Source organism: Alosa sapidissima, chromosome 17, assembly GCF_018492685.1.
Source record: "Alosa sapidissima isolate fAloSap1 chromosome 17, fAloSap1.pri, whole genome shotgun sequence".
NCBI classification, from domain to species: Eukaryota; Metazoa; Chordata; class Actinopteri; order Clupeiformes; family Clupeidae; genus Alosa; species Alosa sapidissima.
The window spans coordinates 13,249,036-13,265,385 of record NC_055973.1 but is presented as its reverse complement, the minus strand read 5'-3'; the positions used below and the strand labels follow the sequence as shown (position 1 = coordinate 13,265,385).

The window sequence follows — 16,350 nt, the reverse complement described above, 5'->3', positions numbered from 1 at the left end:
AAAACTATACTTTGACAGTTGTGTGGATAAGTGTGCGTGTATGTGTGTGTGTACTTTGTCTCTCCATGCGTGACTGTGGTGTTAACTTGACATCTAAATTATGATGATTACATATTTTCCAAAAAGCCTACAATTCCAAGCATGAATAACTGTGGTTTAAACACACAGCAACATTCTCCTTCTCAGCCCAGGTAATAAGGCATAGTTTGTGATGTTTAAATGTCACATGCTCAAATGCCAGAATACCCATGTTATCTCACAATATGCCTGTGTTGTATGTATGTTTGTCCTTCCTTTTGTGTTTTCAGTACAGTGCAGTGCAGAATGTGACTGTGTGAAGTCTGGACTCTGGAGACGAGCCCGTCAGTACCTTTCGTCTCCAGGATGACCACGTTCCCAAACTCGCTCTCTCCACCTTCGTTGTAGCACTGCATCTTGATGTCGTAGGCAGTCTCTGGCTGTAGGTCAGTGATGGAATGCCAGTAGCGGTCACCTGCACACACAAATTAACAACACACAACATTAAACATTAAATTTGTAAATCAACAATAATTCTCTTAGTCACATGACAAAGTATGGTAGGTAAAAAAAAATAGGTCAAAGTTATGCGTCCCAGCAGCACCAGCACAGTACTTTACAGTTACTTTCACTGAACTGCAAATGTCATAAAAGGGCATCTTCTAATCAGCATGAACTACAAAGCATGTTCTTTATAGCAAAACACAGAATAACTACCAGCTTCACCTTTGTGATATCACCCATACAGTGAACCTCTATGGACTACATATAGTTTAGAAACTCACCCTCCACCACATCTCTCTTGTAGTCACTGTCATTGTCGCTGTCGGTGGGCCGGTAGTAGATATAGAAGCCATAGATGGGGGTGTTGTTCACTGGTGCGTACTGCAGTAAGGCAAGACGGAAAACCAGTCACTTCTGGCATTCTTACACAATGTGATCGTCATTACTTTACAACTATTATCTATTTGGAATGTATTATAATTGCACATAACTTCCCCAAACCCTGACTCACTCTCTTACACAATCACACACACACAAAAGAGAGAGAGAGAGAGAGAGAGAGAGAGAGAGAGAGAGAGAGAGAGAGAATGTGTATTGCCCTCACCGTCCACTTGAGGATAATGGTGGTCTCATTGATGGCCTCGTTGTAAGTGATGTAGGGCCCATCCACTGGCCGTGGGTTGGAGGACTTGCCACTGCCCACTACAGTGTAAGGCTTGGAGGGAGAACTAGGGGGACTCGCCCCTAGAACATTTACTGCTAGAACTCGGAACTTGTAAGAGGTTCCTGCAGAAGAGAACATGGGTTATAGAAGACATAACAGAGTCTTACGGGAGTCTTACAGACGAGCACCTTCAGCACAGCATGCATGGTTGGGTGATATGAGCTGATATGGCCTACAGACAAAGCTGTGCTTACACCTACGGCCTGTATAAGCAATGGTACATTTTATTATTACTTTGACTGTTGTGGTAAGCTTGTGGTATAGATCAAGACAGGATAGACTTTGCCCTGAGGTAATCTGCACTTTCATTTGTGGTGATTACAGAGCTGTTATGGTTTTTCTTCAACAGCACACCGATGTAAATAGTTACAAATTATTATTCCTACAAATGGGGAAACCCAGAAGGCAGAAACAGACAGATGGGAATGTCTTTCTCTCTTTATTACCATAATTAATATTGTTGCTATTATCAATTAACATAGTGTAGTTAATGAGGACTTCTAGCCAACTGTTACTGAGGACAGCATTCATCATTCCCCAGTTTAGGGACTTCCACAGAGACATGTTCAATATGTATGGCTCCCATTCCCATAACTTAACATGGTAATTGCAATGGGCTCTTTGCACAAAAGGCTCTCAATGCGGCCCCTTTGTTTCCGGTGGAGTGTTAACTGTGTTGTAACGGCATCTTCTGTTATATTCTGCTCCCAACATCTCCACTCCGACACTGAATATCTTGTTTGCCCAATAACACAAATTTTAACTAGCATAAATCCTTCTTTATCGTAACATGCTGATTTACTAGGTGCAACATCCAATGGGGTCCGTGTAGACACTAATTACATGAACAATAGCGGCAGGTTCTAACACACCTGGCTCCACTGGAAACAAATGAGCCGTACGTGCAAAGAGCCTATTGGATGGTCCTGATAGGGCCTATATTGATGATACACTCATGTCGTTTGGGATGCGTGGGCGCTCACCTTTCTCCAGGTTGGTGACCTCCACGGAGAGGCGTGAGGGCGGGATGTTCTCCACCGCCACGTCCCACTCATTGTCTCCGGCCTTGCGCAGCCTCTTGTACTCTACCCGAAATGACTGGATGGGAAAGCCCCTGTTGCCGCGGGGGATCCACGTCACGTACGCCGATGTCTCGGTGGCCGTGGAGACGGTAGGTCGGTCTGGGGCTTCCGGGGCTTTTGGGGTTGGAGAGAGACAAGGTGTGAAACACGATCAGGTACACTGAGAATTCTAAGGAGATTATAACGTCTACTGGGGCATCACTAGCACAAGCACAAACAAGCATGCACACCAACACACTTACAGCAGGATCAGCCTTTGTGTTAAGAGCAACAAGGAGATTGAAAGAGAGAAAACAGGTTTGTTAGAATTAGTAACTACTATGGTTCAAGTGAGAAAACGTTAGTTTTAGTTGTTCAATTAGTTGTTCAATTATTTGGTCAGGTTAGTTGCAGAGTCGTTGATTTGATAAGGATTGTTACAGTGCGTGACATTGTACCAGGAAAATCATGTACTTACGGGAGAGACGTGTAGAAGGCACATGGGGTGTCCGATCAGTCTTGTCTGGTTTACGTACTAGAGGCAGAAAAGAACAGTTAATAGAATAGTCAAAGTACACACACTGGTGTGTACAGCAGGCTAACTAAGATGTTTGGATAATAATCGTAACCTCAACAATATAAAGACCACCTCTGGATGCTTGCATAAAATTATTCCGCGGATGTTGCAACAACATGCCAACCCACACAGGTATGCAGTGGCTATTCAAAATCTATCTGTTACACTGACACTGCCTACTTTGGACTGTGTTTGGACTTTGAATAAACAGACAATTCCAAATGCACGGTCCGAACCGAAGCGACACTTTCAACTGTGAGGTCCCGAATTTAAGAACGATTTCAGAATGCCACACATGAAAAGCATTCTACTTAGGCCACTCCAACTAGACACAGAGTGATGTGACTTATACCACAGACTGTTTTTGGGAAAGTCACACCATTCCAAATTTCATATGACCATGTCTCATTTCACAAAATAGTGTTTTGATCTGGATTTTTTTTAAAATCGCTTAAATTCTGCTTACTGGACGGTTATTATTATATAATATAATAATATTCAATATTTATTACTGGATGCTTAGCTGGAATGATGTCTTCCCCAATCATCCTATTTTTAAAGCAGGCCTACCTGCAAGCATGCAATTGGGCTACAGGTTGTTGTACATGTTTTGAATGGGCACTGCACTAGTACACTCTACACACACATGGAGAAAGGCATACATACACAGAAATCCACACAAACACATCTAAAGTGTCTGACTGTCACCTTTTCCCGTTCTGAAGGTCATCATGGCTGGCTGTCCGACACCGGCACAGTTCTTGGCGGCCATCTCCACCTCGTAGAGGCTGGCCGGCTGCAGCCTGGGCAGGGTCAGCTTGTACATGGAGCCAGAGATACTGCGGGTGGTCCACTCTCCGAGGGAGTCACCCGCCTGCCAGACACACACACACACAGGGAAATCAGCTTTTATTTATGCTGCTGCTTATTGAGAACACTGCAGTTGGACTCAATTCTCCCCCATCAGCCTAACAGTCAAGGTTTGGAGCAAGTTGTGTGGCTTTCAAAGACTTTCTGACTGATTTTTGTTTACACGACACAGACATGATTTGCAAGATTGCCTGAAACTATTCCTGCCTACCGTGTGAGTGAGAAAATATTGTCAACGTTGCATACAAAATATGTCATTAAGTACAGTGTGTCTGTACAGTGTTTTTTGATTTGTGTCTGTTTGCGTCTATGTGATGTAATGTGTGCACGTCATTATGTACTCCAGTCATAAATGTGATGGCATCTGGGGAAAAACCAGCACATGGTGAAATATAAAAAAGGAAAAACCTTGATTTCTGCTCCGTTTCAACCTTTTCTGGTGTGTGTGTGTGTACCTTTCTGTATTTGACGATGTACTCGATCACGGGCGAGCCGCCGTCGTGGCGCGGCTTCCAGGTGAGCTCGTAGAAGTCGGCCTTGACCGTGCGCGGCTGGCTGAGGATGATGGGAGCCTCGGCGGGCGTCGCGAGACCCCGGAGCTCCGAGCAGTCCACCACCGGCGGGCTGGGGGGGGGCCTCACTGGGGGGAGCTGCTCGCGCAGGACCTTATCAGGACTCAGGGGCGGCAGCTGGGGCAGTTTGGAGCCTCGAGAGGGAGAACCTGGGAGGGGTGGGGGTATTAGAGAGAGGTTAGAGGGAATGGGGTGGGGGTATATGGCAAATGAATGTGCTGTTTTATTGTTCTTTACACTTTGGCAAGACTTTGGCAAAGAAAGAGAAGAGGATAGAAAAGAGGGAGAAGTCGGTGACAGAGAAGTTGTGAAAGAGAGAGAGAGAGAGAGAGAGAGAGAGAAAAGCAAGAGAAAGGCAGGAGAGAGAGAGAGAGAGAGATAGGGAGAGAGAGAGAGAGAGAGAGAGGAGATAGGGAGAGTGGGTCCCTTAAAAGCTGGAGAAGGGACTGGAGAGAGGAGAATGCCTTGCTGTAGTTTGCGTTCGGACATGTTTGAATATGCATTCTCATCAAATTCCTGCAACCATCTCCATGCATTTTTTAGAATGGAAAACAAAGTCATGCTCAGCAATCAATAACTCCCCAAGTAATAAAAACATCCCGACTTCAACATGCAGCTTCACGGATGATCGCTCTACATCAACTCCAACAGCCCTGCTCTCATCATCGCAGTGTTATTCTACTGGAAGCCCCACCCGATCATTAGAGCCAACAGACTCAACCTGAACCAGTCCCAACACCCCCACCCCCAAAGAATAAAATTCCCCCAGAGCAGTGAAAACACTTGGAACCTATCCTGCTCACCCTCCAAACCACACACACACACACATTTTATTTGAATTGACACTACTGACTGTCTTCCAGTACTGATTAAAATACTAACACAGAGGCTACTATGCTAGACAGGACACTGCCCACATTGTGCACACATTACATACACACACACACACACACACACACACACACACACACACACACAGCTGTGTAACTAGGGCAACGCACCGGTTGGCATGGTGAGGAGTCGCGCAGCGGCCTGCGAGCTGCCCACCCCGTTCTCGGCGAGGCACTGGTAGACGCCGTCGTCCTGGGGCCCCACGGTGGTCACGCGGAGGGTGCGCTGGGACAGGCGGTGCCGCGACGACGGCGCCAGCGGCCGGGCATTGTGCAGCCACACCACGCTGGGCGTGGGCTTGCCCCTCACCTGGCACACGAAGCGCACCGTGTCGCCCCACACCGCCTCCGGCTGCTGCAGCTCCACACGCACCTGAGGGGGCTCTGATGGAGAGGGAGGGAGGGAGGGAGAGAGAGAGGGAGAAGAGGGAAGGGAAGGAGGGAGGGATGGCGAGAGGAAAAGAGAAAGAAAGAAAGAGGGAGAAAAATACAAGAATGTTAGACTTTCAAGGCATGAACCACATTTCCCTTCAACGTGTGTGTGTGTTAGTGTGTGTGTTTCTAATAAAGAATAGAAGCCTGTTAACATCCATTTGTTGCATTCGGTGTAGTGGTGTGTGTGTGTGTGTGTGTGTGTGTGTGTGTGTGTGTGTGTGTGTGTGTGTGTGTATATGTGTATATATATATATATATATATATGGGGGGGGGGGGCATTGAGGACTGAGTACTTTGTAATACGTATGGATGTGCTAACAGATGTACAACTGCCACTCAGCATGAGTAATCAATGTTTACTGACTACCGTTTCTGAAAAAGACTTGAGTGAGTGAGGGTCTTTGTGCTCATGCACATGTGTGTAAGGGAGGTGCTTTTACTCCAAAACTAATGTCTTTTCTGTGTATTAGCACATGTATGTGTGTCAGTGTGTGCGCATGTGTGTGTGTGAGAGAGAGAGACAGAAAGCTGCAGAGCATTGCCACAGTACTTGATGGTTGGCTGCCCGTGAATGAGACGGAGGGAGGCGAGCTCGTTAAGAGCAGCGGAGAACGTCTGGGCCTAATTAGGCCGCGCTGCCGGGAGACGCGCCCACAAAAACAACTCCAGTGCAATCAGAGCCCCGCCATTTCATGTTACTCACACACACACACACACACACACACACACTCTGTTTGACTGACTCACTGACACACTCACCCTTTCTCCCTCTCTCTCTAATGCACACAATGTCTCTTTCAGACATGCTCTATTGTATTAACTCACTCACCTTCTGTATCTTATACACAAACACCCACACACACATATACTCACTTGCTAATGTCTCTCACAAACCAAACACACACACACACACACACACTTTCTCTCTTTCGCTGTAAGCTAATCCATATCGTGGCCTTTCCTGTCTACTGATGTCACTGGCCGAGCTGTATATAGTCGGAAAGAGGGGTGACGCCAGACATACTGACTGCGTAGCTTTACCCTGTCTTTAAAAGGCTCGCTGCTTTGCCAAACTCAGTTGGTGGAAGACGAAGCCTCTCTTGCGTAACCTTGTGGTCGGCTTGGTCCGCTGTCAGCTATAAGCCTTACGACTTCATGAACAGACACGGCATGCTTTTATGTCTGCCTGAGAGATTCATTGAATCTAGCTACTGGGTCTCCGAGACTGGCGTTTCAGGATGAGAGCTCTATGGATTTCAGCCATCCAGGCTTCCATACTCACTAAATATCTGCAAAATGTACTGGGTTGTAGCAGCACTGATTTTAGCGCTCTCTCACCAAGACTTATCTCCCTCACAACAAAAAAAGGCCCTTCCAGGCTTCTGTACTCACCGAAGACCTGCACCTCGTACTGGACAGTGGCGCCGCTGGGCAAGCCAATGCCATTATTGGCGTGGCATACATAGGTGCCCGAGTCGCTCTCGGTCGTCGTGTCAATTAGCAGGTTGCTGAGAAGGAAGCGTGTGTTGTTATGGTGACGCAGGTCCTGTCCGTCCTTGGCCCAGGTGACCTGCGGCGTGGGGATGCCACTGGCCACGCACTCCAGCACCAGCCGCTGGCCTTTGGTCACCATGATGGAGCGAGAGGAGTCAGGTGGGTAGATGATGCGCGCCGCCTCAGAGGTGGAGCCTGGAAGAAGAAGCATGGGAAATGTAGTTTTTTCAGTCAATGGCCGAGAGCACATTAAACAGCATATAAAATAGCTTTCTTCACAATTAATAAAAGTTGTGCTTTATTCAAGGACTTCTTGCCATTCATTCTTCACTAGTACATCGACATTTTGGATAGGAAAGAACATGCTGCAGACTCAATAAACGGGGTATGATTCACTTACGTCGAATGCGCAGCCGATCAGCAGAGGTGGAGGTCTTCACCTCTTGGGTTACTGGGTTGTAGGCTGCACACTTGTACGGCCCCTCATCATCCTGTGTAGCATTGGCTATCTGCAGATTCCCTGATGGCATAATCAGGTAGTTCCCTGCAGAGGCAGAGAGAAAGAGATAGAAAGCAACAGTGAGACCAAATACATAGCTGGCATCTGGATTTTGTTTGCAATCACCACCACGCATAATGTGCGATTTTGATTCTGGAACTACTTCAGATGTAAGCTCTTCACACTTCTAGGCTTATCAAGGGGCTTAATAATGACATGATGTAATTTAATATGCTGTATTGCATCCAAAGGGTGGAAAATTCCAGGATCACAACGTTAGTCCTGCCATAATTTGCTCCAGTGATGCAATAAACGAGTCGATTTCACTCTTCACTTCTACATCTGTGTTCGGCTAATGAGCAGATTCAGATGGTGGACTCTATAAACCCAACAAGACTTTCCATCTCCAGTTTAAACAAGAAAAAAAAAACATATAAATGCACTATTGCTCTTAAATGCATTGGAAGAAGGAGAACAACACTTTTCTCAACAGTTCTTAGGGCAGAATTAAGAGCCACCACCAGGGGGCACTCTCCAGTCTGAGCAAGACCAGACACAGATCTATCGAGTGACTTGCTTACTGCAAGAGAAGCAACAGCTGCCAGGCTACTGCATACCAGAACAGCTCGCACAAGAGGATGATTTAAAGAGAGAGAGAGAGAGAGAGAGAGACAGAGAGAGAGAGAGACAGAGAGAGAGAGAAAAAAAAGATGACAGAAATAAATTAGGGAAGAAAATAAACAAAAGTATTCCCATGTTTCAACATTCCCGAGATAACTGGCTTATCTGCACAGTTATGATGGCACAGATAAAACATGATTAGGAATTCCAGGACCCTGGCAGCAAGATGACAGGGAGGCAAGGAGAGCGATGAAAAGAGTGGGCAATAGAGAGGAAAGAAAGAGGGAAAGAGGAAGAGAGAGAAAGAGAGAGAGAGAGAGAGAGAGAGAGAGAGAGATAGGACTCCACTTACAGAGAGGGAAATGAGGGAAAGAATTGTTAAAGCAGAAGAACAAAATAGCAGGAAGAGTTGCAAGCAAAGAGAGGAGGAGGAGAGAGAGAGAGAGAGACAGCAGGAGGTGGGGAGATTGTAATAGACACAAACATAAACCAGAAGGAGAGATCAAATGAGACATTGTGGAAAGAAGAGTAGAAACAAAACAAAACCAAGAGAAAGTGAAACTGACAAAGAGACAGAGAGAAAAAGAGAGATAGACATGAAGAGGAGAGAGACTGATAGGGAAATGTAAAGCCAGAGGGAAAGAGAGAGAGAAAGAGAGAGAGAGAGAGAGAGAGAGAGAGAGAGAGAGAGAGAGAGAGAGAGAGAGAGAGAGAGAGAGAGAGACAGACAGAAATAATAAGGGATAAAGAGGAACATGTAGAGACCCAGATAAGGAGACAGACTGTAGGGTTGTGGGTTGTTACCTTTGGAGGTGTCCAGCCATTCCTGCTTGACACTGTAGCGCACCTGGGCTTTGGGCTGACTCTCGGGCAGGTGGCACTCAATGACCGCCGTGTTCCCCTCGTCCACCTCAATCTCCTGCTGCTGCTGGTCATCAGGCTCAAAATCACGCAGCTCTGCGCACACGCACACACACACACACACACACACACACGAGAAATAAAGAACCAAAGAGAGTGAGAGAGTGTAAGAGCAACATCAAGACAACCAGCAACAAACCCCAGATCTCTCTAATATGCTACAACATTCCTTCACGTGTACACTCACACACACACACACACACACACACACACACACACACACACACACACACACACACACACACACACACACACAAAGCTTAAACACACAGGCAGCAACCCACTGCCAACAGATCAAAATGATTTGGATCTGAGCAGCAGCAGTGGCGGCGGTGGCAGCGGCAGCAGGAATGGATTGTGGTATTTATGTTTGCTTGCTAGGAAACAGACTCTACAGTGGGAGATGGACTGGGAAGAGGCCCAATAGCCCAGAGACAGAGAGTCTGCAGAGCCTGACCTCTGCCCTGCACACACCCCTTACCACCCCCACCACCCCCCACCCCGCCCTGGAATGAGGCCAGAGGCCGAGGGTCAAAGGGCACCTTCCTCTTGGGTTTCAGGGAAAGAAAATCAGTTTGGATTGCAATGATATAACACAACCACAGTTAAGTGGTGCAACAAGACAACAGAGAAGAAAGTGGAAGGAGGAGTGGATGGATGGAGAGAGAGAAAGAGAGAGAAAGAACGAGAGAGAAATAACGAGAGAGACAGTTTGGATAGAGAGTAACCATATCATTAAGTGGCGACACGTAATTCCAGAGAAGACAAAAAGACAAACCGATAAAAAAGATCGAGAGAGTGGGTCTGAGAGCAAGCATCAGTTTGCAACGTAATTAACTCAAGTATGACATGGCAGTAGTCTGTGGTGTGAAACACAGAGAGAAAGTAAATGAAGGAGACTAAAAATACCAACGGGATTTTTTCACTTCACCTCAAACTTCATTAAGTGTCTCCTAAACTGTTGATATCTGCTCTAACAAACACAGGCCCAGAGCCATTGTTTTCAGAAGAAACTGCCGGTTTTTTTGCTGTTTTTCCTGGAGCTTGGCTGTAGACCGTGCTCGCTGATAGGGCTGTTGTGTCAGCTAAGCTAATGGAGGGAAGCTAACTGACTTTTCAGAGGAAGTTGCCCGGGAAGGGTTGTCATGAGCATAATATTAAGGGCAATCATCCTCTGGGTAATTAGTGGAAAATCTTTTAGGTACATCAAGTTTTCTCACATATTTTTGTTGTGTGTGTGTGTGTGTGTGTGTGTGTGTGTGTGTGTGTGTGTGTGTGTGTGTGTGTGTGTGTGTCTGAGAGTGCAAAAGTGGAAAAATGTGAGGGACTGTTGCGCACAGACACACACATTCCAATAGAGATGAGAATCCCAGGACATGTCAGGTTGAAGAGTGGTATTAGTGTGTGTGTGTGTGTGTGTAGGGAAGACAGAAAGATGGGGGCTCAAGAGGCTGTGTGACGCTTCGTTTGCTAAATCAATCAGAGGACCTTTAACAGCTACCCCCTGCCTGCACCATCTACAACCCCCCCAACATTCCTCTCTACACACCTTCAACCCCCTCACCTCTCTTCCTCCCTCTCTCTCTACGGTCATCCTCCACCTCAATTTAATACACTTAACTGTGCCTGACAATCTAATAGCGTAGACGGATGCCAAAGCAGAGTACGTAGAAACACATGGAAAAATGGAAAATACCCCTCCTCCCTATCTTTCTCTACCCCCTCTTACCTCTCCACCCCTCCTCCTCCTCCTCTCCTCATCCCAACCTCCCTACCACTCTCTGTCCTCCTAAAATTCCTGTCCCTCATAGCCCAGCCCCCCCCCCCCCCCCCAACCACACACACACAGGTCAGGTGGAAAGAGGGAGTGAGTGAGTGATAAGATAGTGAGAGTGAGAGAGAGACAGGTAAGGACAGAGGGAGGACCATGCTAATATATGTGCTCGGGAGACTATACTGTACAGTGTGTGAGAGAGTGAATGTGTGTGTGTGTGTAGGTGTGAATGTGTTTGCGCGAATATGTGTGTGCGCTGTGTGCATGCATCTGTGAGACAGAAGACATAGAGCATATGTTGGTTGAGCTGTGCAGGTGTATGAATTTATGTATGTATAGTCTGTGTCTGTAAACATCCCGTACATACCACTACTACACCATTACTCCTACATACTATACTGTATGGAACCAGCGTAGTTTAGACAATCACAGCTCCACGCTGGACTCAGACTCAGAGTCCTAACCTGAGACATGGGAGGCAGGCACGGGTACTAACATGGAGGCTGAACTCCACGGACGCCGGTTTGTGTCCCCAGCCCAATATGCTGATATAGCGCCGCTCTGTCTCTCACTGTTCCTGCTCAGTGTCTGAGGCCTTTCTCTCTTTCTCTTCTGCCTCTATCTCTTCATTTTTTTTCTCTCCCTCCCCTTTCTTGTCTCTATCTATCTATCAGTCGGTCTCTGTTTCTTCTCTGCATGCCGCCCTTTTTTCCTACCCCTCTCCTGTTTCTTTTCTATCTGTCTCTCTTGTATTATTTTCTCTGTCTCTCTCTCTGTCTATTCAATTTCTTCTCTCTCTCTCTCTCTTTCTCTCTCTCTCTCCCAAAGCTCCCAGTTGGAGTCTGGATTCTTAGAATCAGACGGGATTAATGATATTTATAAAGTGGATCAGCCCCTTTTCCAGCACTGCTTTGGCAAGCCTTTCATAAATGCTTCAGGGTTACTTATCATTCATCATTTTAATGGTCCTGCCTGTGGAGTCAACCAGTGTCTGTTTCTCCCTCTCTCTTTCTCTTTTGTGTGTGTGTGTGTGTGTGTGTGTGTGTGTGTGTGAGAGAGAGAGAGAGAGAGATTGTGTGTATGTGTTTGCATGTGTGTGGGAGTGTGTGGTTTGGTTCGTGCATTTGGTGATTTTAGAGAGACTGCACAGTATCATTTAGACAGTGGGTGGGTGCGTGCGGACTCTGACCATATATAAGAGAATGTAAGTCTGTGAGAGAGGGAGACCTAAAGAAAGAGTTAAGAGTGTGAGAGTGTGAAGTCCTACAGACTTTTGTGCCTGCCATGTAGTTACCTGCCCACAAGATGTCGCCATTCTGCCTTTGTGTGTTTTGTTTACTTGCTCCCCTTTCTTTGGTTAATGGAAACCCTTCTGTGATTGGAGGATTGGATAATTGGGGTTGATGTACCAGCCTATTTAAGATCCTGGGTTTTCTTAGTCTTTGCTGAGTTTTCCTGAGAGACACAGTGTGAGTACCCGTTCTTTGTCTGTGCTACTAATTCTTGAGCTCTTGTTTTTGATTTTGACTTCTGCCTGCATTTTTTGAGAATTTGAAAAGCCTATTTTTTTGTGCTGAAATACCTTTTGTTGGAACTTTGATTTTTGACTGAAGACTTTTTGTTGTCATTGGACTGCTGGCTGTGAACTTTTGTTTTCGGGACGCTGGGAGCTTCCACTGAACTGAACTGAACGGAAGAACTGCATTTGTTGTATCCTGTGTTTGTTTGAAAGTAAAGACTTATCACAACTCATTGCTTCTCTGCATGTCTGTCCAAGATCCACCACCCCACAAAGTTCGTGACAGAAAAACTCAGCCAAGAATGGACGGAGCGGAGAAAGTACCACTCCCGGAACCGGATTCTATGGACATATCGGAGCCAGTGATCGCCTCTGCCCCAGCACAGAACTTTGAAATCACCCTCCAGCACCTGGTGACAGCTGTCAACAGCCAAGAAGACACCATGCGCCGCCATGAAGAAGCCCTATCCCAGTGGGGGGCACAAATGCAAAGACATGCCGGTATGCTGAATGAAATCCACCAGGCCCTTCAACTGGCTCGGCCAACACCACCAGCCGCATCCTCCACCGAGCAACCAGCTTCCCACCCCACACCCAGCCGTGAACCCCGCCTGCCAACTCCAGAGAGGTTCAATGGAGATCCCAAGGGATGCAAAGGTTTCCTGACCCAGTGTCGCTTGTCCTTTGACCTCCAGCCTGCCGCCTATCCAACTGATCATTCCCGAGTGGCCTACATCATAACTCTTTTGACCGGAAGAGCCCTGTCCTGGGCCACCGCACTCTATGAGAACAACAGTCCTGTTTGCAGCTCTTTCACGGCTTTCTCCAAGGAGATGATGAAAGTCTTCGCACCTGACGTCAGCGGTCGCACAGCAGCCAACAAGCTCCTGCAACTTCGCCAGGGTCGCCAGTCAGCAACTGACTATGCCATCCAGTTCCGCACCCTAGCAGCTGAAAGTGGTTGGGGAGAGCAGGCCTTGCTCACAACATTTTACCATGGACTATCAGACCGTATTAAGGACGAGCTAGCCTCATGGGAAGAGGCTGAGAACCTTGAAGTGTTGATTGCCCGGGTTATTCGTCTGGACCACCGACTCCAGGAGCGTACCAAGGCCTCAAGAAGATTCCCCTCCTATGCGGTCCCAATCAATGACACCCCTGTTCCACAGTCCTCTGATGGTGGGCCAGAGCCCATGCAGCTGGGTGGCACTCGGCTGTCCCAAACTGAACGTGACCGGCGTATGAGGGAACGCTGTTGCATTTACTGTGGAAACCCGGGACACTTTCGGAATGCCTGCCCTGAACTAATGGGAAAAGCCAAGCCCCGTCCAGCACCAGGGGATCTGTGACGGGGGTGAACTCCTCTCCTGAGCTTTCAGCCTCTGGGTTTTTAACTCCTCTCACCATATCCTGGGGTCACCAGACACATTCTCTACAGGCACTCATTGACTCTGGCTCAGCTGGCAACTTTATGGATCTCTCCCTCGCACAACACCTGGAGATTCCGACATCTGCGCTCGATCCTCCTCTTTCTGTTACCGCTCTGGATGGACGGCCTTTAGGAGCAGGCCTGGTTGAATTGACCACCTCTACCATTCATCTGCAGATCGGTGACCACGAGGAGAATATTTCATTCCACTTGATCCAGTCTCCTGAGTTTCCGGTAGTCCTGGGATTCCCCTGGCTTACTCGCCACGACCCACGTCTCGATTGGAGTTCCTGCACTATCCGCGGATGGGGATCTACGTGCCACACCACCTGCCTTGTCTCAAGCTCCTGTGCATCATCTGTTCGTTCTCCCGAGTCAACCCGAGCTCCTCCCGAGTCAACCCAGACGGCTCCTGAGTCAACCCGAGCACCGCCCGAACTGTCCAGAGTACCCCCAGAGTACCATCATCTGAAGGAGGTATTCAGCAAAAAGAAAGCAGCGACTCTACCGCCTCACAGGTCTTATGACTGCACCATTGATCTGCTGCCAGGCACCTGTCCTCCAAGGGGGCGCATCTTTTCCCTCTCTGCGCCAGAACGCATTGCCATGGAGGAGTACATCAAAGAGGCGCTGTCCACAGGCTTTATCCGACCCTCTTCTTCACCGGCTGGGGCAGGTTTCTTCTTCGTGGGCAAGAAGGATGGAGGTCTGAGGCCATGTATTGACTACAGGGGCCTCAACAAGATCACTGTGCGAAATCGTTACCCTCTCCCCCTCATGTCTTCAGCCTACGAACTTTTGCAGGATGCAACAATATTCACCAAACTGGATCTCCGTAATGCATACCATCTTGTCCGTGTCCGTGAAGGAGACGAATGGAAAACTGCTTTCAACACCCCTAATGGCCACTACGAGTATCAGGTCATGCCGTTTGGTCTCACAAATGCCCCAGCTGTATTCCAAGCTCTCATCAATGATGTCCTTCGTGACATGCTGGACAAATTCGTCTTCGTTTATTTAGACGACATTTTGATCTTTTCCAAGAGCCTTCCGGAGCACATCCAACATGTCCAATCAGTTCTCAATCAACTCCTCAACAATCATCTTTTCGCTAAGGCCGAGAAGTGTGAGTTCCACGTCCCTAAGGTCTCCTTCCTTGGCTACATCATTTCCGAGGGCAGAATCATGATGGATCCTAAGAAGGTGGAAGCTGTCAGGGATTGGTCAGTACCCAGTTCCATCAAAGAGACACAGAGATTCCTGGGGTTTGCCAATTTCTATAGGAGATTCATACGCAATTTCAGTTCAATCGCTGCCCCCATCTCTGCAGCCACTCGAAAGGACAATTCCCCCTTCTCATGGTGCCCTGAAGCCAACAAGGCTTTTGAAGACCTCAAGCAGCGCTTCACTTCAGCCCCTATCCTCTGTCAGCCAGATCCCACTCGAGCCTTCATTGTTGAAGTCGATGCCTCTAATGTTGGAGTTGGAGCGGTCCTGTCCCAGAGGTCCCCTGATGGCAAAGTGCACCCTTGTGCATTCTTCTCGAGGAAGTTGTCTTCATCTGAAGAGAATTATGACATCGGCAACCGGGAACTCCTTGCTGTTAAACTGGCTTTGGAGGAGTGGCGGCACTGGCTCGAGGGGGCTCATCACCCTTTTGTTGTCTGGACCGACCATAAGAACTTGGAATATATCCAACAGGCTAAACGGTTAAACCCCCGGCAGGCACGATGGGCCCTCTTTTTCAACCGCTTCAGTTTCACAATCTCCTACCGGCCAGGTTCCAAGAACATCAAACCTGATGCACTGTCTCGCCTATTCCAGCCAGCCAACCAAGACAGCCCCCCGGAGACAATCATTCCAAGATCCCAACTTGTTGCACCTGTCCGCTGGGAAATTACCTCTGTTGTCCAGCAAGCCTTAAACAACGATCCTGGCCCTCACACTCCCCCTGCAGGCCTCCTGTTTGTTCCTCTCGCTGCACGTGGGCAAGTCCTTCAATGGGGCCATGCCTCCCGTCTCACCGCCCATCCTGGATCCGCTAGGACACTTGAGTTCATTCAACGTCGCTTCTGGTGGCCGAATATGAAAAAAGACGTACAGACCTATGTGGCCAGCTGCCCAAACTGTGTCCAGGGAAAGGATCCACGTCAGAGACCCCAGGGTCTTCTTCACCCACTGTGCATTCCTCGTAGACCTTGGTCACACATCTCTCTAGACTTCATCACTGGCCTACCAGCCTCAGAAGGTAACACCACTATTTTGGTCATAATTGATAGATTTTCTAAAGCATGTCGTTTCTTGCCCTTGCCAAAATTGCCTTCGGCCAGTGAAACTGCTAGACTTGTGTGTGACCATGTTTTTCGAGTTTTTGGTCTCCCCCAGGATGTTGTCTCTGATCGCGGACCCCAGTTTACCTCCTGCTTCTGGCGAGCCTTCTGC

General features: G+C 47.9%; 1 protein-coding gene across 1 annotated transcript in view; it reads right to left on the bottom strand.

Moving 5' to 3' along the window:
- Positions 1-16,350, bottom strand: part of boc (BOC cell adhesion associated, oncogene regulated) — a 38,384-nt gene that overhangs the window by 4,368 nt on the left and 17,666 nt on the right. The window contains exons 4-14 of the mRNA XM_042067833.1: positions 9,070-9,222; positions 7,546-7,689; positions 7,044-7,340; positions 5,328-5,600; positions 4,210-4,475; positions 3,593-3,758; positions 2,786-2,842; positions 2,230-2,442; positions 1,127-1,308; positions 804-903; positions 371-493 (exon numbers count right to left, since the gene is read on the bottom strand). Of these exons, the coding sequence (XP_041923767.1) occupies positions 371-493; positions 804-903; positions 1,127-1,308; positions 2,230-2,442; positions 2,786-2,842; positions 3,593-3,758; positions 4,210-4,475; positions 5,328-5,600; positions 7,044-7,340; positions 7,546-7,689; positions 9,070-9,222 (1,974 nt within the window). The remainder of the gene's footprint in view (positions 1-370; positions 494-803; positions 904-1,126; positions 1,309-2,229; positions 2,443-2,785; positions 2,843-3,592; positions 3,759-4,209; positions 4,476-5,327; positions 5,601-7,043; positions 7,341-7,545; positions 7,690-9,069; positions 9,223-16,350) is intronic.